The following is a 23,091-nucleotide window of genomic DNA, read 5'->3' on the forward strand; positions in this document are numbered from 1 at the left end:
GTAAGTTCTATAGGAGTTGATTCGTCTGGTAATATATTTGCAGTATGGTATTTTTCCTTACTGGACACTGACTCCAGTTACTATGACAACATCCTGTCCGAAAGCTTGGATGTGATTGGTGGTTTTGTGCTTCGTGACAGCATTGACGCATTGAGTGATGGAGCATGGGTGAGTCATAGGCCACATCACCTGTGAGACTCTCTCTCTCTCTCTCTCTCGCTCCCTCACTCCCTCACTCTCTTAAAATGATTACCTGCATGTAGGTACACAAACATAGAAATATTATAAGTTGCCCTTGTTTAGTGGCAGTTTTGACCATATTCTGTTTAATGCTCATATTTCTCTTCGCAGCTGTAGTGAATGACCTTTGCTTTTCATTAATAACTGAAAAGCAAGCCAGCCCCAGGCGAAGCTCAAAGAGGAGCGCTTCAAATCATTTTCACGTGCCATATGCTTCTAACTGTAGGCTACACTCTTGTAGTAAAGACACATTGCTTTTTTTATATAGAAGTATGTAGCAAGCTTCATGATGAGTGTTGAGTTTCTGGTTCAAATCTGTTTGATTCAGGAACTCTTACTATGTACAGATATGTGCAAAAGTACAGGCACCACTCATCAAATGCTTTGTTTATTATTATTATTATTTAATAAATGAAGACACACAACCTCTGTTGATAATATACCTTATCTAAATCTGAAACTGTTTGCCGGACCAGTTTTCACTGAAGAGTATGTGTTAGCTTATTTCTGGGACCACCAGGAGCCCCTAGCTCATTATCACACCTATACCGCAGGTGTTTTTGATAAATGGGCCAGTGAGTGCAGGTACAATGCATGTGTGCCAAATAAACTAGTAGCTTAATGCAGAGCTCCAGAGCTCAGGCCCACCGTTATAGGAAGTTGCATAAATGAAGCTGACCCTTCAGAAGTACCACCTAAGTACAAGCATCGATCTAAGACACTGCTAGCTGCTCTGCTAACTTTACTGCTATATACAGTACTAGCCCTCAAGCTGCAGTCAGATTTATAAGTGGCAGCCAAGCGCTCACACTTGTGCATGAAAGCTGTGCTTTTTCACGCTGGATTTATAGGCAAGGAAAGCATGACCACTGCATATCAGCTTCTCTCTGGTCACGTGTCCCTGCTTCCAGTTATTTAAATGTGTCCAGTTCAGAAACCCCCGAAAATGGTGAGAATGCTGATGGGGGAAAAGACAGCTGGATTAATCTTTCTCTTCTGCCTCTTCTTTTGTTCCTCAGGCCAGTCCCTAAACATCACAGTCAAATGCATGCGGGACACTGCGGCCTTCCTCATGGAGCTGGAGAAGGACAAACCAGAGCAATATGCAGTGCAGAGTAAGTGATAACGGTGCACTTTTACTGTCGTTTTAAATGTGTTTATTGTTTAAAAATCCAGGGCTAATCTGTATTGAGTTCAGTGGACTCGTGTTAAACAGGACTGTGTCGGTGCGTACACTGGTGAGTGTCACTGGAGCGGTGGCTCTTGAGGATTTTCATAAAGTTCCAAGTCAAACTTCACTTTAAATCATGCAGCCATGCAGAGGTTAGAAGTACTCATGAATGTTTGGAAATAAATAACACATTGATATTCAGTTTAAACAGTTTACAGTAAATGAATTATCATATGAACACAGCAGTAAGAATCATATTTCACTTTCAACCTCATGGTTTCATATTAAACTTGAATGAGGGTAAATGTGCTTTTATTAATTTACGGTGTGCTATTATTATCAGTGCATTTGTTGTTTCAGCTTTGAATTGTGATTCGGCAGATATGTGTTATGTTGTATTCCTACATTTCTGTAACTAATCAATCAACCAATCAATTTCTACATGCAATATTTCATGCTGTACCATGAGTTTAAAAAGGCTTCACCACTAAAAGCCTGTAGACCTTTTTGAGCCTACGAACACTATTATTTAAAACAATCTAATCAAGTTCCCTTTAAAACTATTCCTGAATAAAGAGAGTGGTTACAATTAAAATATTTAAAATGATGGATGACATGCTATTACAACTTCATGGGAAAGTCATTTTTGGAACATGAGGAGATTTACAAATAAATATAATAAAAATGTAAGAGTAGTTAAGGAAATATTAATCTCTTCTAGGAGTTTATGTCTATTTTTAGGTAATTTATTGTTGGGAGATTTATAAACAGAATCAGAACATTTAAAGCACTCAACATATATTTAGAAAAAGTATTGAAAATTTGCCTGAATTCTGTTATTAGCTGATGGTCTCTTTAAGCTAATCAAACTGTCATTGGTTATAATGGATTATGAAAATTGTCAGTTGTCGTGAAAAGCACGTGTAGCTCCCATGTGACCTTAGGTGTTGCATTAAGTAGTTATAACTAGGCTTTATATAGTTAACAGGAAAGTAATGCTCTCTGTTTGTGTGGTAGGTGAGTAGTCAGAGAACGCAGTATGGAGTGTGTTCAGATATATTTATAGATAGAATGCTTTCCATTCATAATTGTATTACACTTTATTAATGTTTACTGTTTACAAAGAGGCACGGTGGTGCAGCAGGTAGGTGTCGCAGTCACACAGCTCCAGGGACCTGGAGGTTGTGGGTTCGATTCCCGCTCCGGGTGACTGTCTGTGAGGAGTGTGGTGTGTTCTCCCTGTGTCTGCATGGGTTTCCTCCGGGTGACTGTCTGTGAGGAGTGTGGTGTGTTCTCCCTGTGTCTGCGTGGGTTTCCTCCGGGTGCTCGGGTTTCCTCCCACAGTCCAAGAACACAAGTTGGTAGGTGAATTGGCGACTCAAAAGTGTCCGTAGGTGTGTGAGTGAATGTGTGTGTGTCTGTGTTGCTGGATAAGGGTTACAGATAATGAATGAATGTTTACAAAGAGCGTTTAAACCCAAAATTATTATTTATCCCCATCCAAACAGTCTGATGAACAAAATATAAAACAGAGTGTATTATTGATGTCTCTGTCCTGTATTATTTGGGTAGTGTACGATGCTTTTGGGAAACTGGGCAGTGACGTGGCAGGGGGGAACGTGAACAGAGCTGGGTCTCTGCAGGAGTGTGTGTCTGTTAAAGGCCCCAGCTTCAGAGGACAGTACTGCCAGGTCTTTCTTAAACAGGTACACACACACACAGACATCTTAATGTTTTTAAAAAATACAGTTGATATTTAAAATTATAGTCTGAATAGGCCAGTATTATGAATGTTTGCTCCAAACACTATAATTATAGTTATATATTATATGGCTTTTGATATATAAAGTGAGCCTGGCTAATGCTAATGCTAACATTTACTACAATGTCAAAACGCTGCATGATTTATTGTTCTAAATGTCTGGCCATTTCTTAATTTCACTGTCAGACCTTCCCTTGATTGATTTTATTCTTGCTTTAACTCGCAAATAAAAAATAGTAAGACAGGAAATGCACTGGTGTGTTGTGTTTGTTAGCCAGTGTGAACTGCTGGTTTAAAAAGGACACTTCAAAAATACACATGGACAAAAAAACAGCCATTGTGAAGTCTGTGAAGGAATTAGGATGGGTGATGAGAATTCAGGAATGGTTCTTCACACAGGTCCACAGTTGATTTAACAAAAAAATGGAACGTGTTCAAATCACAGTCACTAAACATGTCTGGGCTGATGACCAAATGTTGTTAAAAGGGGAGGTAATAGTAAATAAAATTTGTGTTGAAGTATTCCTTAAATGACTCTTATAAACCCTTATAATTGATGTTTATTGTTAAACTGTTGAACTACTGAGTAGTTTCCCTGTGCTCTTGTTGGTGGCGTGCAGGAAGCAGTGGAGTATTTTGTTGGTGTTTGTGTGCCAGACTCCTGCGATGAAAAGGAAGTGAGGACACTTGTTGTCTACGGTGAGTCAAAGCAAGGTTCTTTTTTCTGTGATCGATTTAAATTAAACAATGTAGTTAAACTGAAAAAAAAAAAAACCTCCAGAGATCTCTCATCATTTGTTTAATTTCCAGTCATAATTGCCATTAAGTGCAAGTTATTAACTTTTTAGGAGCTGCTAATTTTGACTAGATTATTCAGAAGATAATAACTCTTGCATAAGAATAAAATCAAAGGAATATAAGTGAAAACAGGATCTTCCAAAACTGGGGGGGTGATGACGCCCCTCGCTGCCGTTGTATTCTTAGCTGAACCTATGTGTGCTTTTAGGTCCTTTACACCTTTATTTGCTACACAAAACATGGGAATTTCTTTTTTAATTCATCCGAGAACTTACATTTACGTTTACGTTTAAGCTGCTCGAGATGAGGGTGGGTACAGGAGCTTTGCCTGACGTGAACAAGGACTACTGACGTGCAGACTGACCAATTAAATGTGTACAGAGAAGGTTATCGACCAATAACGGTAGCTCTACAGTCAGACCGTCCAATCAGAAGATTTTAGGCTACTTCACCGCGCCCCCTTCTCACTCAAGCGAACCAATCGGAGTAGGGGAGGGCGGGACTAGTTTGTGAACGAAACTTCTCGAAGTTCTATGTAAGCTCTAGAAAAACAAAATGCCGGACGTTTGTGAAATTCCGCCCGGACATTTTTTTAAGTCTAAAACAGAGGACATGTCCGGGTAAAAGAGGACGTCTGGTCACCGTATATAAATTGCATTTAAAAAAGGATGTTGATAAAGGGACTCCTAATCATGTGATGAAGGACTGGCGCCCCCTCCAGGGTGTATTTCTGCTTTGCGCCCAATGATTCCTGGTTGGCTCCGGACACACCGGAACTGGATAAGCGCTTACAGACAATGAATGAATAAATGAATGAATGAATAATCATGTGAGATTTAGGATACTGACGAAACCATCCACGTCATCCAAATGGACACAAAAGACGTAAAAGCTACAAATCAATCTAAGAAACCACTGGTGTCTTTACACATCTAAATACATTTGTCCACAAATCGACCATAACATTATGACCACCTCCTTGTTTCTACACTCACCGACTCCCCACAGCATCCCCACAGAGCAGGTGTAAATGTGTGTGTTTGTGTGTGTGTACAGAGGCATTTGACCAGGGTCACTCCCCTCTCATTCCTCCTGTGCCGGCTCCCTTAATATCGGACCCCACGCTAGGCATCTTTATGACTCAGTGCATCAGCAACAACATCACACCTGATGAGTCTGCTGTATTCTGTCTGTGAGTATACACACACACACACACTCACACACACAAAATTCACCCATGAATCTGAGTAATGAATTTGTCCTTGGTGCTTTATTATAACACAGATAAAATCAAGTATTACACGTCCGAGATAATCACGCTCATCTGCTTGAAAGTTACAAACCCCTCACAGTATTGGGCTGTGGAACATTGGAACTGTGTTCTCTGGAGAGTCTTCAGCTCTACTCAGGACTTTTGAGATGAGTTGGAGTGGTGTTTGTGATCCAGAGCTAATCGTCCTACATCAGTACCTGACTTTACTAATGCTGTTGTGACTGAAGGTTTTCTGAGGATTTGTGGTTTCTGATGTTGGAGGAGCATTCACTTTAATGTAAGTGTGTGTGTGTTTTGTCTCAGGTGTGTGTGTGTTCTGATGATGGCTCTGCCTATCGTGGCATCCGTCTGTGTAACGGTGGTCAGACGGAGGAGGCGGAGAGAGGTCAGACAAGGGGTAGACTCTATCCTTCTCTCAAAAAACAGCCAGTACGGAGCTCTGTCCAATGGGTCACCCAGTCAAAGCAAAGAGTGCATCTCACTGCAGGACACAGCAGCAGCACGGGACCTGCAGAGAGAGCAGGCGGACAACACAATGAGCAAGTACACACACACAGACACACTGAAACATACACACACCCTGTGCATTCAGTGACATTTTTGATCAAGTCGCAACAAGAATGGCCAACAGACAAAACGAAATAAGTTCATTAACTCAGAAAATAATCCAAATTGGATTTCAGTGAAGCAGCTTGTGTCGTGGAAACTTGATTCAGTAATTACATTCTCCCTCTCTCTCTCTCTCTCTCAGGTGGAGTGTGGCAGTATCTGCAGTGTTTTACTGTGCAGGTCGGCAGTATTGGTGTGTTTAACACAGCAGATTCTGAACACAGTTACTCGTCTCTGAATGGGATCCGTATCCTGAGTCTGTTGTGGATCATCTGTGGTCACACTGTGCAGCTCAGCGCCTGGAGTAGCCTCGGTCAGAGAGAACATGATACATGAATTCATTTGGTGAAAGTTGAATATCTATCTATCTTTTCTATCTATCTATCTATCTATCTATTCAATCTTTCTTTCTTTTTTCTATCTATTCAATCTTTCTTTCTTTTTTCTATCTATCTATCTATCCATCCATCTAAAAGCCTGGATATTTAAAGTATGTATGTAGTCCCCTTCCTGCATTGAAACCCATTCATCAGTTTGGCTCCAGTGACTCATGGAAAATGATGACAGAGACTAATTTGTTTAATGCCTCGTTGAATGTCTGTATTGTTTGAGGCTCTAATTACGTTCAGGAAGAGAAACTGTGACTCAGTACAGTGTCTTTCCGATAATGTTTCTGTAAGCTCAGGTGCAGGTTTACAATGTAAAACGATGATTAGAAATGAATATTTACATTTCGCAGCAGCAGTGATCTGTGTGTGAATGAACTGTTTGCTCTGTGTCCAGACAATGATAAGCGATGGAGACAGACAGTCCAGAGCAGTCCACTCTATGTGTTTGCCTTCAGTGGACCAGTCTACCTGGCTGTGGACACATTCTTATTTCTTGGGTAAGATGAGTCAAATCTGGGTAAAATATATCTGTGGTGTGGCCATATGTTTGTAGACACTACTTCTACACTTTCAGAAAACAAGGTACTGTACATGTACATTATTGTCACTAATTATACAAACAGTGAACATTTATCTTTAAAGGTACAATGGTGTGTTTTAAAGTCCAGAAGAAGAGGTGAACATTTATAATCTTAAGTCCTGGAGATAAAACGGGGCTTATGAAATCATCACAATTTCAAAACATTTTTCTAATATATTTCTTTTTTTTTCATTTTCAGTGGTCTCCTGAGTGCAAAGTCTCTCCTAACCTCCATCCAGAGATCAGAGAACACACTCAGTCTTCGTCTTGTGGTTCATTTCCTCCTTAAGAGGTTCAAAAGGTCCCGTACACACCCAGTCATATTATTTATACATGGTCCGGCCATAGCCTTAAATGACCATCTTGTTTCTACACTCACTGTCCATTTTATCAGTTCTACTGTCCATACAGAAGCAGGTCCATCTGTAGGTCATTCATTCATTTATTGTCTGAAACCGCTTGGTCCACCGTTACAGAACGTTACTAACCATCTGTTGCTCTGCATAGTTTTTATCCCCCTTCCACCATGTTCCTCAATGTTCAGGCCCTCCAGTGCTGCTTGAGATGTAACGTCAGAGACAGTAGCTCATCTGTTGCTTCACTGTTTGTGTTGGTCGTCCTCTAGTCCTCCATCAGTGAACACAGAGCCACAGAGCTGAGCCATAAAGCAAAACTCTCAATTTACCAGTCAGTCTACGTCCCCACTCTCACCTATGGTAATGAGCTCTGGGTAATGATGAAAGAACAAGATCGCGGAGACAAGCGACCGAAAGGAGCTTTCTCCGAAGGGTTGCTGGGCGTACTCTCCGTGATCGGGTGAGGAACTCAGTGACTAGGGAGGAGCTCGGAGTAGAGTCGCTGCTCCTTTGTGTTGAGAGGAGTCAGTTGAGGTGGTTCGGGCAGCTGATAAGGATAACCTGCCCCAGGACACGCTGGAGGGATTATATCGCCCAGCTGGCCTGGGAACGCCTGGGTATCCCTCAGGAGGAGCTGGTGGAAGTTGTGGGGGACAGAGTTGTCTGGGCTTCTTTGCTCGCCCTGTTGCCACTGCAACCCTGAAATGGATAATGATGATGATAATATTTGCATCAGTTTCTGGGTAGAAATATTGCTAAAAATGTTGGTGTGTGTGTTAGGGCTGGGCAATAAATGGGAACGTAATCGAAATCAACATTTAGAACAAAATCCTGTCTAAATCAATTATATCAATTTTTAACAGTTTTTTTATTGTTATGTCCCTATTGTGTGTTCATGTACTGTCCTTTTTAAACCACACTACCACGCTGTAGTCATGTGATTCTGCCCCTATCTGCGACATGGAAGCAACATGGAGGAGAACCTAAACACTGAGGCCGACCGAGTGTCTCAAGCAGCTTGTATCAAAGAAAATCGCAACGTCTGTTGTTTAGTTGTGTTGAGTTTGACTTTAAATAACGACACTGAACAAAAAATACAGATTTACACTGAGGGAAAAAAAGCTTTCAGCAAACAAAGCACAATCACAGACCGAATATAAAAAGTGCTCAAAAAACAAAAGAGGAACAAGCTCCCAGCGACATTAGAAAAAAATGTCCCAGCTTTTATACTGGAACATATTGGAGTCACTGAACTGTGAGGGTCAAAAATACAAAAACAAATAATTAGTTCATTAATTGTAATCATGGTAAAATGTACAATTAATCGTGATATTGATTTGCGCTCATATCGCCCCGCACTCATGTGTGTCTGTGTGTATATATCTGCCTTTATGTGTGTCCAGGATCCAGCCTCTACACCTCTTCATCGTGTGTATGATCATCGCACTCTTTTCGCTGCTGCACAGAGGTGTGTTCTGGTTCATGGCTGAGGATGAGATACTCAACTGTAAGAAGTACTGGTGGTCCAACCTCCTGCTCATCAACAACCTCTTCACCATCACTGACATAGTACGTCCACTGATGCATCCAGAGTTCAAAAAACATGTCTGGAAAATAATCCTGTTTTTATTAGAAAAAAACACTTTAAACACTGTGCCCACTAGATGACACATCTGTTAGACACACAAACCTCGCTGGTCCACCTTGCACTCGTACTCTAGCCCTTTTCAGTGGTCAAAGGACGCTGCCAACAGAATGGTGTCAGCTGGGTATTTTTCTTTGGTGGACTATCCTGAGGCCAGTAGTGACACTGAGGTGTTTAAAATCTCCAGGAATAATAGCAGGGCAATAGATCACCATCACATCAGTGTCACTGAAGCGGCTCCCAAAGACACAGCTCTCCCTCCGCGGGTCATCGGCTCCCAGAGGCAGAGCTCAGATCACTCAGATCAGAATGATGATTGTTTATGATGTGTGCTTATGTACGCCTATGTATATACATACTATACACAGCTAATAGAAAATGAAAATGCACTGAAAGATTTATGGGTGAGTTTTCTGTGTTTCTGTGTTTCATTGAAGTGTGCTCCTTGGACCTGGTACCTTTCCATTGACTTCCAGTTCTATGCGATGACTCCCTTTCTTGTTTTTCTCTATAGACTGTAAGTATAGTTCCCTCGTTTTCTAGGCACACGGACTGAAGCCAAACCAATCATTGAAGCATATTTTTGCAGCCATTTATAGGCCCTAATGTTTATGGTATATGCGTTCAACAAAACCCAATCACTACCAATCTGTATAGCGCTATAAAAATACCACTCTTTATTTGTTTTAACATTGTGAAATGTCCTATAAATATCTCTATGTTTCAGGAATAAATATGTGCTGATTGCTGTGGCGATGGTTCTCTTGGTCTTATCCACTCTGGCTGGTGCTCTGATCACTGCATTTCTGCATCTTCCTGTACACCAGCCCACCACACTGTACGCAAAACACTTATTGTTTTTATTATAGAATTTTGATGGTGTTTTCTTGTGTAATGCAGACCTGTTTCTGTTGATTATGTTAGTGATCAGATAATTGAATAATTCATCAGTTATTCTGATCTTGGAGCATATTATTCATTCATTCATTATTTGTAAGCATTTATCCAGTTCAGGGTCGCGGTGGGTCCAGAGCCTACCCAGAATTACTGAGCCAGGAACACCCTGGAGGGGGCGACACACATTCACTCACACACACACCTGTGAACATTTTTGAGTGGCCAATCCACCTACCTACGTGTGTTTTTGAACTGTGGGAAGAAACCGAAGCACCCTGAGGAAACCCACGCAGACACAGAGAGAACACACCACACTCCTCACAGACAGTCACCCGGAGGAAACCCACACAGACACAGGGAGAACACACCACACTCCTCACAGACAGTCACCCGGAGGAAACCCACACAGACACAGGGAGAACACACCACACTCCTCACAGACAGTCACCCGGAGGAAACCCACACAGACACAGAGAGAACACACCACACTCCTCACAGACAGTCACCCGGAGGAAACCCACACAGACACAGAGAGAACACACCACACTACTCACAGACAGTCACCCGGAGCGGGAATCGAACCCACAACCTCCAGGTCCCTGGAACTGTGTGACTGCGACACTACCTGCTGCACCACCGTGTCGCCCTTAGAGCGTATTAATGATTATTAACATAATATCCATAATAAACCCAGCCCAAATCTATGGACATAATAAATTATCCCAACCTGATATAAATGATTTTCACTGCACTCTGACAGCCATAAAATCCTGTTCACAAAGTGGAATAACATGGCATGAAGGAGCAATAGGTTGTGTCACTGCCACCCAGTCCAGAGTCCTGAGGTCCTGGGTTCAGCCCCCACTTCAGGTCACTCTACTGACTACAGTGTGAAACTGTCCGGAGGTGTAAGTGACTGTGTGAGTGTCCAGGTTGTGTTCCTGAGCCGAATTAATCTGGGTAGGATCCAAATGCACAGTGACACTATGTTTCAATGTTCAATTTTATACATCTCTTAGCCATGGGTGTGCCTTAAATAGCTGACTCCAGTAAATAGAAGCAGTGTCCACATACTTCTGACCGTGACTAAACAAAGCAGCAGTATGAAATTCAAGACCAATCAATGCCTCTTTAGAAGTAGGTGTGATACTATAATTAATGGGGAATCCTCTGAAAATGGCTACATTGTGTTCATTGCGTGCCGTCTCCTCCTCATTTCTGAGAAACACTTTGGTATTGAGTGCAGCCCAAAAACAGTTATGTTTTTCACAGAAATAAATCAGCACAGCTGACTGTGTCCTATTCAGACTGGTGAATGATTCTGCATAATTTTAACTGAATATTTCTCTGTCTCTGTCTGTCTGTGTCTCTCTATCTGTAATTGACTTAGGGAATATGAGAGCTACTTTAAATATTACTACAACAAGCCCTACACCAGATATGGGCCCTATCTGCTTGGCGTCCTTGCGGGACTTTACATGACGACCAAAAAAGGAGCACTTTTAAAACAGCAGGTAAAGGTCATTGTTCTGAAATGAAGTGCAATATCACACTAAGAACCTTGTGCAATGAGAAGAAATGATGTGTAAAGCCGTGAGGTAATTTCAGTAAGGGTTCCAGCTAATAGCAGAGAAAGCTACCCTGTTGAAACATTTTGTTTTATGTCATCAATGTTGTCAAACTGCCCACTTAAAAATAAAAGCCTGTGTACACTGTAAAAAATTGCTGTAAATTTACAGCTTGTCTGCTGCCAGTATTTTACTGTAAATCACAGTATTTACAGTAAATTATTTTATTATTCAATTACAGTAATATTCTGTAAATTTGAAATACAGTAGTGTTCCTGTAATAATGCAGTAAATGGCTGGGAACCCTGCTGCCAGTATTTTACTGTAAAATTTACAATAATATTTTACAGTGTAATGTTATGACCAGAACGACCATGTGAGATATACATGGTCTTTCTGACAATTTGCCTACACTACAGTATAGGGGGTGATATGGCTTCTAATGTTTTTTGCACTGTAAAAGAAGAGAACTTGTTTAATCAGCTAAAACATGAATCAGATTCAGAATCACTTTATTGGCCACTGTGCTTGCACACAGGGGAATTTGCTCTCTGCATTTATCCCAATCAGTGCAGTGAAACATACATTTACACACACACACTAGTGAACACTAGGGGGCAGTGAGCACACACGCCCGGAGCGGTGGTCTGCCCCAGCCACGGCGCCCAGGGAGCAGTTGGGGGTTAGGTGTCTTGCTCAAGGTCACTTCAGTCATGACCTGCCAGCTCTGGGGATCAAACCAGCAACCTTCCCGTTACAAACCCAGTTCCCTAACCACCAGGCCACGGCTGTTCCTCATTAATCATAATCACCATTAGCTACAGTCTACCATGTACGCAGAACTGGTATTCATACAGAATTAAATACAATGGATCATTAAACATCATGTGCTGTATTAGCAGGTGAGAGTTAGCTACACTGATGCTTCTGCTATCCAGAGCTGGATGTCCAAGAAATAATAACTGGGTAGAATAGCTTCCACTCTACCTCAGCCTTGTTATCTGTTAGCTGACAGTAATAGGAGTGGGCAGTTAGCATTCTCCTCCAAGTGTGTTGAGCTCCAATGGCCTGCTGTGTAAATAATACACACCACCAGAGTTACAAACTTTGTCTTCCCAGACACAAAGAAGCAGTGTCTGGCTTCAAATCTCTCACAGAAATTATGCACTGCCTTCATCCTCCAAATTTTACATTGTGAGCTTTGAGGAGACCTATCTAATTGGCTGAAATCATAGCATTGAATTCACTTCTCAGGTTGTACAATGTTTTCACACGTTAATATTGTCTCACTCTATCACTGATGTTGATGTGTAGTGGCAGGCTGTTGCTGGTTGGTCGATCTCTTTATCCGTCATGGCTCTGCTGGTGGGGCTGGCCTATGTGCTGCGGGACGTCCCAGCCCAGCCCTCTCTGGCTCACGCACTATACCAGGGGCTTCATCGCTCTCTGTGGGCCCTCGCTGTGGCCTGGATCATCCTCGCTTGTGAAGAGGGCTACGGAGGTACGAGAAAATATATATTTTATCTAGGAGCTGATTAATTGCTGAAAGCATTTCTAAAGTCTTTAATAGTTTACACAATACATTACAGTGTCTTGCTTAAGATTATATACAGATGGCACAGTGGTGTTGTAGTGTTGCTGCAAACAGCCTCAGGGTCCCATGGCCAGGGGTTTCAAACCACACCTCAGATCACTGTCTGTAAGGACTTCTCATTGGGATTCCTTGGAGATCCCACAATCCCAAACCCATGTAGGTTAGCTGTATGAAATTGCCCAGAGGTGTGAGTGTGTGAGTGAGTGGCTGAGTGTGTGATACCCTGCAATTGACTGACAACCTGTCCAAGGTGTGTTTCTGTCTTGCACTTTTGCCTCTCTGCCAGAAGTCTTACTGTTGTGGATTGGCTGCTGTTACATCATCTAGGTGGGTGCTGCACAGATTTGGGTGCCTAGAAAAGTACTATGTAAGTGTAGACAGGTAATCATTAATAGTTATAAGAACCTACATCCATAAAGGCTTATATTTGTTATTAAACATTACTGTATCAATGTATGAAGTTGGGTTTCAAAGCACCTAGTTATAGAAAGCTTACTTTATATCAGACACTCTCTGTCTGTCTCTCTCTCTCTCTCTCTCTGTCTCTCTCTCTCCCTCCCTCTCTCACTGTCTCTCTCTGTCTCTCTCTCTCTCTCCCTCTCTCTCTCTCTCTCTCTCTCTCTCTCTCTCTCTCTCCCTCCCTCTCTCTTTCTCTCTCTCTCTGTCTCTCTCTCTCTCTCCCTCTCCCCCCCCCTCTCTCTCTGTATCTCTCTCCCTCCCTCTCTCTGTCTCTCTCCCTCCCTCTCTCTTTCTCTCTCTCTCTCTCTCTCCCTCCCTCTCTCTTTCTCTCCCTCCCTCTCTCTGTCTCTCTGTGCAGGGTTTGTGAATAAAATCTTGTCCCTGAACGTGTGGGTTCCTCTGTCCCACATCAGTTTTGCCTGTTACCTGATTCACCCAGTTCTCATTTTACTGTACAACGGCAAGCAGGAGACACCAATTCACTACACTGACCTCAACTTTGTAAGTATCCAAACAAACATGAAGTCTAGGGAATTAGTAGAGTTTTAAAGTTTCTGATTTTCTACTAAATAAATGAGATTATTATTCTGGCTCAGTAACACAGGCATTATGTCCATAGATAGTTGGAGGGGGCTTGTAATATTCTCATTACAAACCAGATTAGATGAATTGACTAGATGTGTTATGACTACATTTGTAAAAATATTAAAAGACTTCTGCTTCCTTCTGCCTCCCATCTTTTTCTCTCACTCTCCATCCTTCTCTCTAGTTGTACCTGTTCCTGGGCCACTTGGTGCTGACCTTGGTGCTGGGCTTTGTTCTGACCGTGCTCATTGAGAAGCCTTATCTATTCCTGAGGAAATCTGAAGGATAAACCTGTGCTTAAAGCAGTTGATTTTGTGCCAAAAGCCATAAATAAAACAAGAAAACCTTAAGTGTGAAAATAGTCAAATATATCTATACACCAGTCAGCCAAAACATTAAAATCAGCAGGCTTCTACACTCATTTTCCATCTTATCAACCCCACTGACCACACAGGAGCACTTTGTAGTTCTACAATTACAGGCTGTAGTCCATCTGTTGTTCTGCATACTTTGTTAGCATGCCCCATTGGATGGTGTTTAAGGATGTTGGTGAACGATGGTGTTCTTCGGTGGTCAAGACCCTCACAGGAGCACTGCAGAGCAGGTATGATTTGGGTGGTGGATGATTCACAGTGCCGCAGTGGTGGTGGTGTGATAGTGAGCATCGTATTGGTGTTAGTGGATCAGACACGGCAGCGATGCTGGAGATTTAAACGCCTTAGTGACACCGCACAGCTGAAAGTGAGCTCCAGATCTATCCTCAGTCAGTTCCTGACATCATTGGTGATCTCATGGCTGAATGCAATCAAATTCTCACAGAGGTGTTTCTTTTACCATAAAAAGAACCAAGGTAGCATGAGTGAAGATTTTATTGGTTCTGATTGATTTCTGTTGATGGGTGGCTGAAACAGTAAGTGCTTTTTTTAAAATCTGTTAAGGTTAAGTCCAGTCTTGACTCACGCTGTGTTGGTGATTGCGAACTCTGAACTGCTCTGATTGGTGTGTGACTGTGGTGGTGTGTATTGTTCACACTCAGCAGGTGGACACACAGCCAAACCCACTGACCAGCAGAATCAAGCTCAAGAGCCCATGAAGTGCTTTAGGATCAATGGATATTAAACATGTTATTTAAAGAAAATAAAACAAAAATGAAAACTGTGGCACGAACTACACTGGCCACTGAGTGTCTGTGTAGGTTTCCCCCTACAGTCTATAAACAGAGATTAAGGGGTGTATAGGCTGTGTGAAACTGTCACTCAGTCACTCACACCCGTGGAGAGTGTGAAACTGCCACTAGTGTGTGTGTGAGTGACTGGGTGAGTTTGTGTGTGTGTGTATGACTGAGTGAGAGTGTGAAACTGTCCATAGGTTTGTTTGTTTGTGTGTGTGTGTGTGTGTGTGTGTGTGTGTGTGTGTGTGTGTGTGAGTGACTGGAATGTGTGATGCCCTGTGAGGGACTAGGGTCCTGTCCAGAGTGTGTTCCTGCCTTGCACCCAATGATTGTGTGTAGGACCTAGCCCATTTTGTCCCTGATCAGAAGGAAGCATTTGCAAAAAATGAATGAATAAATGGATGCTTGTTCAGCGCCTTCTGCTGAATGATGTGTTAAATGACATTGCCCTCTAGTGGCTGAATTTGAGAAGTTCAGATTGTGTTAATGAAAGTCGTATCTGTTTGGGATGTACATTAATTACTTTAACTGTGCCACCCCCGGCAAACATTATGGAATCACAATCACTGTTAGCATCACTGTTTCCAAATCAGTTAATGTCACTGAAAAATATGAAACAAAGCAGCCTAGTCATGGATCAATTTTCTAAATTTCCACCACAACTTTTCAATGGGATTGAGATCCAGACTCAATAAAAATGCTTTATCATGGTATGCTTTGTGGCTAAATGCGTTATAATCCTGGAAAATTAGATTCCTTTACTGTCACTGCTCAGAGTACAAATATACTGGGTAGTAATCCTGATGACACGTTACACACGACATGAAGTAAGTACGCTAATATAAAGCTTTACACAGCAGACTGGGAACAACATTCATTCATTCATTATCTGTAACCCTTATCCAGTTCAGGGTCGCAGTGGGTCCAGAGCCTACCTAGAATCATTGGGCGCAAGGCGGGAATACACCCTGGAGGGGGCGCCAGTCCTTCACAGGGCAACACACACTCAGACCTTCAGCCACACACAGGGACACTTTTGAGTCACCAATCCACCTACCAACATTTGTTTCTGCATCTTCTTGTACACCAGCCCACCACACTGTACGCAAAACACTTATTGTTTTTATTATAGAATTTTGATGGTGTTTTCTTGTGTAATGCAGACCTGTTTCTGTTGATTATGTTAGTGATCAGATAATTAAATAATAAATAATAAGTTATTCTGATCTTGGAGCATATTATTCATTCATTCATTATCTGTAAGCATTTATCCAGTTCAGGGTCGCGGTGGGTCCAGAGCCTACCTGGAATCACTGAGCGCAAGGTGGGAACACACCCTGGAGGGGGCGACACACATTCACTCACACACACACCTGTGAACACGTTTGAGTCGCCAATCCACCTACTAACGTGTGTTTTTGAACTGTGGGTTGAAACCGAAACACCCTGAAGAAACACACGCAGACACAGGTAGAACACACCACACTCCTCACAGACAGTCACCCGGAGAAAACCCACGTAGACACAGGTAGAACACACCACACTCCTCACACACAGTCACCCAGAGGAAACCCACGCAGACACAGGGAGAACACACCACACTCCTCAAAGACAGTCACCCGGAGAAAACCCACACAGACACAGGGAGAACACACCACACTCCTCAAAGACAGTCACCCGGAGGAAACCCACGCAGCCACAGGGAGAACACACCACACTCCTCACAGACAGTCACCCGGAGGAAACCCACGCAGACACAGGGAGAACACACCACACTCCTCACAGACAGTCACCCGGAGGAAACCCACGCAGACACAGGGAGAACACACCACACTCCTCAAAGACAGTCACCCGGAGGAAACCCACGCAGACACAGGGAGAACACACCACACTCCTCAAAGACAGTCACCCGGAGGAAACCCACGCAGACACAGAGAGAACACACCACACTCCTCACAGACAGTCACCCGGAGGAAACCCACGCAGACACAGGGAGAACACACCACACTCCTCACAGACGGTCACCCGGAGGAAACCCACGCAGACACAGGGAGAACACACCACACTCCTCACAGACAGTCACCCGGAAGAAACCCACACAGACACAGGGAGAACACACCACACTCCTCACAGACAGTCACCCGGAGAAAACCCACGCAGACACAGGGAGAACACACCACACTTCTCAAAGACAGTCACCCGGAGAAAACCCACGCAGACACAGGGAGAACACACCACACTTCTCAAAGACAGTGACCCGGAGAAAACCCACGCAGACACAGGGAGAACACACCACACTCCTCACAGACGGTCACCCGGAGGAAACCCTCGCAGACACAGGGAGAACACACTACACTCCTCACAGACGGTCACCTGGAGGAAACCCACGCAGACACAGGGACAACACACCACACTCCTCACAGACGGTCACCCGGAGGAAACCCACGCAGACACAGGGAGAACACACCACACTCCTCACAGACAGTCACCCGGAGGAAACCCTCGCAGACACAGGGAGAACACACTACACTCCTCACAGACGGTCACCCGGAGGAAACCCACGCAGACACAGGGAGAACACACCACACTCCTCACAGACAGTCACCCGGAGGAAACCCACGCAGACACAGGGAGAACACACCACACTCCTCACAGACAGTCACCCGGAGCCGGAATCGAACCCACAACCTCCAGGCCCCTGGAGCTGTGTGACTGCGACACCCGACTGCGCAATGTTCCATTACTTCAATTGACAACTGGCACTCACCTTTAACTGCATATTATTATTTAAGAACTGCGCTGGTATTTGTTTTGAAAATACAAATGATAAGGAAATTGTCACATTGTTCACATTGTCATATCTGTGATTAGTTGATTTGTTTAGAAGTAAAACAAAAGTGCTGAGTGAACATCTCTGAATGTGGCGATTCCAAAGTGTTTAGCCAGGGTTTGTAGCACTCTGTGTGAAACACTTTCTTTGTAAACAGAGTTAAAATGTTTGGAGAGTATGACATTTTGTTCCTGAGCTCATGTTCACTTTTGGAAAGTGACCCTAACCCAAAGATCACCCTATTAGACTTCAGTACACAGAGAGAATGTTCAGGAGATATAGCATGAATTCCACAGCATGACACACACACACCCACACCCACACACACACACACACACACGGCTTAAGCACCATGACTAAACACTGTGCTGAGTGATGACGTCCCACACTAACGTCATTAAGTCGAGTTTGTGACTCAGATTTTAACACTTGCCTCCTTATATGCACTGTTCAAAAGTTTGGGATCCAGTTGGACTCAAGGTGGGAACAACACTCTGTGGACAGGCCACCAGTCCATGGCAATTACTTCTGATTACTCATTTATTCTGATTTCAAATGCTGGATGGGCTAGCTGTGTTCAAAATGGGGATGAGCTCTTACTATGTACTTACGTACTTGGGCTATTAGTGGGAACCAGGAGGGGGTGTCTGTAGGGCAGCCCAGCAACTCTCTGAATACTGGTTTGTTCAGCCTAAATGGGTCCTTTACTTGTCCCTTCCTGGTCCCATCATTGACTCCGGAGGACATCCATACGCAAAACCTAGCATCCACATGTTTAAGGTGTGGACAACATTTGAAGGTGCCCTGCTGAGCTGCCCATATGACCCTCACATAGGTTTGTCATAGCCAGGGAGAGTAACAGCTCCTCTATCACCATTGCTCTTTTATCAAGGCGTATTCCTTCAGTATTAATTACTGAACCATAAACATCAGGCAGCTGTGGTCAAAATGCTAGTCTCATGCCATTTCCTACCTATAAGCTGTGTGTAATGGGGTCATTAATAAGCTTTATTACGAGACTAATTTAAGAAAGTCTAAGTGTTTTATGAGCCCTGTGTGTGGATATAAATTAATACTTGATTAAGTCTCCCACTCAGTGCGTGAGAAAGTGTGTGTGGTTTGGTATCACAGTAACGCTTGGCATTTGAAGAGTTTAGGGCCGGTGACCTCCACACCTGTTTACATTTAGCAAGCTGTGTGTGTGTGTGTGTGTGTGTGTGTGTGTGTATGTGGCAATACACAAGGACTGTTCTACTGCAACTTTACCCAGCAACTACCCTATGCAGACTCATGTGGAGTGTACACACACACACACACACACACACGCACGTTTCTTGTTAGGAAAAAATGACTAACAGCAGACTGACCTCTCTACACCTGCCAGGCTTTCACAACACTGTCACAAGAGCGACACGTTAATTACCCCTCATTACAAAACCAAACATATGGCGACAACCTTAACACCACATTGGTACATGTCCCCTGGGCCGCTGGTTCAGAGCAATGAAAGAATGTGATCTAAAGGAGAGTTAATGGTCTAAAGGATTTAATATTATGCCTGTGCTTGGGCATAGTACTGAAACCCGTCCAAAAAACCTTTAAAGTTATTGTTTTGTAGCATCAGGAAAATGAAAAAGAAAATTACACAGTAACTTCAGCAATAAAATTCAATTTAAAAATGGCAGCTTTGATTCTGTTCGTGCCACTTTTAAAAACTGCATGCAGCATGCAGTCAGCTGGAATGTGGGTCAGAGAAATTGTGTGTGTGCGTGTGCACTGATGTGTGTATGACAGGTGGGGAGTGTTTATTCCAGGGGTTTATTTACCTTCTCTGATGAAGGATGCATGCAATTTCTCCCCAGATGGTTTCAAATTGAAATTTGAGGACAGTCTCTAGTAGAGCTAAGTGTGACCGTGTTTAGTGTGTGTCCTTGTGTGTGTTTGTGCAGTGTGTTACATCTTCATGTCCAATTCAGTTTTCCTCTAGTTGGACATTTCCCTACAGTCTAATGAGAGATTACGCTTAACTCTTTTAAAACATGTATTACTCATCTTTATGTAACAGATCACAATTTTGAATATATATGTGTTTTTCTCATTTGACACTTGAGGTGTCTGGGGGTGAATTATTAATATATACTTATGAAAAGAGAAACAGAGAGAGACGGGAACATTTATATAATGGAAGTCCAGGTCAATGTATTTGGCAAACTGATCCCCCCTGCAAAAAAAAAAAAAAAATATATATATATATATATATATATATATATATATATATATTCATTCATTCATTCATTCATTATCTGTAAGCACTTATCCAATTCAGGGTCGCGGTGGGTCCAGAGCCTACCTGGAATCATTGGGCGCAAGGCGGAAATACACCCTGGAGGGGGCGCCAGTTCTTCACAGGGCAACACACACACACACATTCACTCACACACTCACACCTACGGACACTTTTGAGTCGCCAATCCACCTACCAACGTGTGTTTTTGGACTGTGGGAGGCACAGACACAGACACAGGGAGAACACACCACACTCCTCACAGACAGTCACCCGGAGGAAACCCACGCAGACACAGAGAGAACACACCACACTCCTCACAGACAGTCACCCGGAGGAAACCCACGCAGACACAGAGAGAACACACCACACTCCTCACAGACATTCACCCAGAGGAAACCCACGCGGACACAGGGAGAACACACCACACTTCTCAAAGACAGTCACCCGGAGGAAACCCACACAGACACAGAAAGAACACACCACACTCCTCACAGACAGTCACCCAGAGGAAACACACGCAGACACAGAGAGAACACACCACACTCATCACAGACAGTCACCCGGAGGAAATCCACGCGGACACAGGGAGAACACACCACACTCCTCACAGACAGATACCCAGAGGAAACCCACACAGACACAGAGAGAACACACCACACTCCTCACAGACAGTCACCCGGAGGAAACCCACACAGACACAGAGAGAACACACCACACTCCTCAAAGACAGTCACCCAGAGGAAACCCACATAGACACAGAGAGAACACACCACACTCCTCACAGACAGTCACCAAGAGGAAACCCACACAGACACAGAGAGAACACACCACACTCCTCACAGACAGTCACCCAGAGGAAACCCACACAGACACAGAGAGAACACACCACACTCCTCACAGACAGTCACCCGGAGGAAACACACGCAGACACAGGGAGAACACACCACACTTCTCAAAGACAGTCACCCAGAGGAAACCCACACAGACACAGGGAGAACACACCAAACTCCTCACAGACAGTCACCCGGAGGAAACCCACGCGGACACAGGGAGAACACACCACACTTCTCAAAGACAGTCACCCAGAGGAAACCCACACAGACACAGAGAGAACATACCAAACTCCTCACAGACAGTCACCCGGAGGAAACCCACGCGGACACAGGGAGAGAACACACCACACTTCTCAAAGACAGTCACCCAGAGGAAACCCACGCAGACACAGAGAGAACATACCAAACTCCTCACAGACAGTCACCCGGAGGAAACCCACGCAGACACAGGGAGAACACACCACACTCCTCACAGACAGTCACCCGGAGGAAACCCACGTAGACACAGAGAGAACACACCACACTCCTCACAGACAGTCACCCGGAGGAAACCCACGTAGACACAGAGAGAACACACCACACTCCTCACAGACAGTCACCCGGAGGAAACCCACGTAGACACAGAGAGAACACACCACACTCCTCACAGACAGTCACCCGGAGGAAACCCACGTAGACACAGAGAGAACACACCACACTCCTCACAGACAGTCACCCGGAGGAAACCCACGTAGACACAGAGAGAACACACCACACTCCTCACAGACAGTCACCCGGAGGAAACCCACGCAGACACAGGGAGAACACACCACACTCCTCACAGACAGTCACCCGGAGGAAACCCACGTAGACACAGAGAGAACACACCACACTCCTCACAGACAGTCACCCGGAGGAAACCCACGTAGACACAGAGAGAACACACCAACTCCTCACAGACAGTCACCGGGAGCGGGAATCGAACCCACAACCTCCAGGTCCCTGGAGCTGTGTGACTGCACCTGCTAGGGGACGAGACAGAGAGCATATGTGGTTATTATTAAAGCTACTGTTATTACTGGTGTTAATGCTGGTGTCACACTGCTGTGTTATTGTTATTAATTCCTGCATATGTTCAACATAATCATTTTTTTTTCTGCATTTTCCATACTGTACAAGAGCCACGGCCTTTAAGAGATCCTCTAAAGTGGCTCTAAATGTAAAACATCACACCACTCTCAGAACACCGTGTCTAAACACTTCACCCTGTGTATTTTAATAACCTCTTCACAAAAGCTGATATTGCTGCTGGATGACTGTTACTGTCACTACAGGCTACTGTCACTACAGGAGTAAGGCATAGTTTTGTGTATTATTTTACAGCTACTGCCTACTTGGGAAAAAGCAATTTTACTGTGAGACACCGTATCTAACAACAGACCGTTATTTCTGTGGGACATGTAGCGTGATCGGGTAGGGGTTCGAAATGGTGCTACAGCAAAAACACACCCACATAAAGCAAATTGAAGTGTACGTCAGCAGACACACACAGATGTTAACTTCAAAGCACTTCAAAGAAATGTATTATGTTAAGGTCAAAAGGTTAAATAAGAGATATCATACGTATTTCAAAACTTAAGTTTATCAGCTTGGTCTTGTATGATTGGAAATAACTGCCTGGCAGTGATGTTAATGTGGTTGCGGAGTTGGAAGGACTTTGGTTCAACGTGCTTACAAACAAGGTGAGCATCAGACTAAAGGTTTCCAAAGGGGAAAAAAAAGTCTTCAGGATCTTGGTCGTAGTTGTTTGTCAATCCCGATGAGTGAAAGCAGGGTAAATATAGCTGAGGGGTGTTAAGTGCCAAGGCACGGCACATGTCCACGCTATCAGGTAACTTATTTTCTACTCAGGAGGGACAAGGACTTAAAATAGCCCCCAATGTTGAGGTCCCCCTGCTTTAGATGAACAAGTTCCTCCATCGTGTCTCAACAGTTTAATCACCCACTCGGCAGTGAGACAGGTATGTGGATGCTGTTGTTCTTTTTTTCATTTAAGGACTGGAGA

The 23,091-nt window shown here is 43.7% G+C and overlaps 1 protein-coding gene across 1 annotated transcript; it reads left to right on the forward strand.

Moving 5' to 3' along the window:
- Positions 1 to 164: 164 nt before the first annotated feature.
- Positions 165 to 14,232, forward strand: oacyl (O-acyltransferase like). Its single transcript, XM_066646377.1, has 17 exons — positions 165 to 168; positions 717 to 815; positions 1,260 to 1,355; positions 2,984 to 3,117; positions 3,794 to 3,872; positions 5,028 to 5,163; positions 5,548 to 5,783; positions 5,996 to 6,166; positions 6,637 to 6,739; positions 7,022 to 7,123; positions 8,582 to 8,747; positions 9,261 to 9,340; positions 9,551 to 9,661; positions 11,111 to 11,234; positions 12,603 to 12,789; positions 13,700 to 13,842; positions 14,111 to 14,232. The coding sequence occupies exons 1-17, from the start codon at positions 165 to 167 to the stop codon at positions 14,213 to 14,215; spliced, it is 2,076 nt and encodes a 691-aa protein (XP_066502474.1). The 3' UTR covers positions 14,216 to 14,232.
- The last annotated feature ends 8,859 nt before the right edge of the window (positions 14,233 to 23,091 follow it).

Source organism: Hoplias malabaricus, chromosome 15 (assembly GCF_029633855.1).
Source record: "Hoplias malabaricus isolate fHopMal1 chromosome 15, fHopMal1.hap1, whole genome shotgun sequence".
Lineage (NCBI taxonomy): Eukaryota > Metazoa > Chordata > Actinopteri > Characiformes > Erythrinidae > Hoplias > Hoplias malabaricus.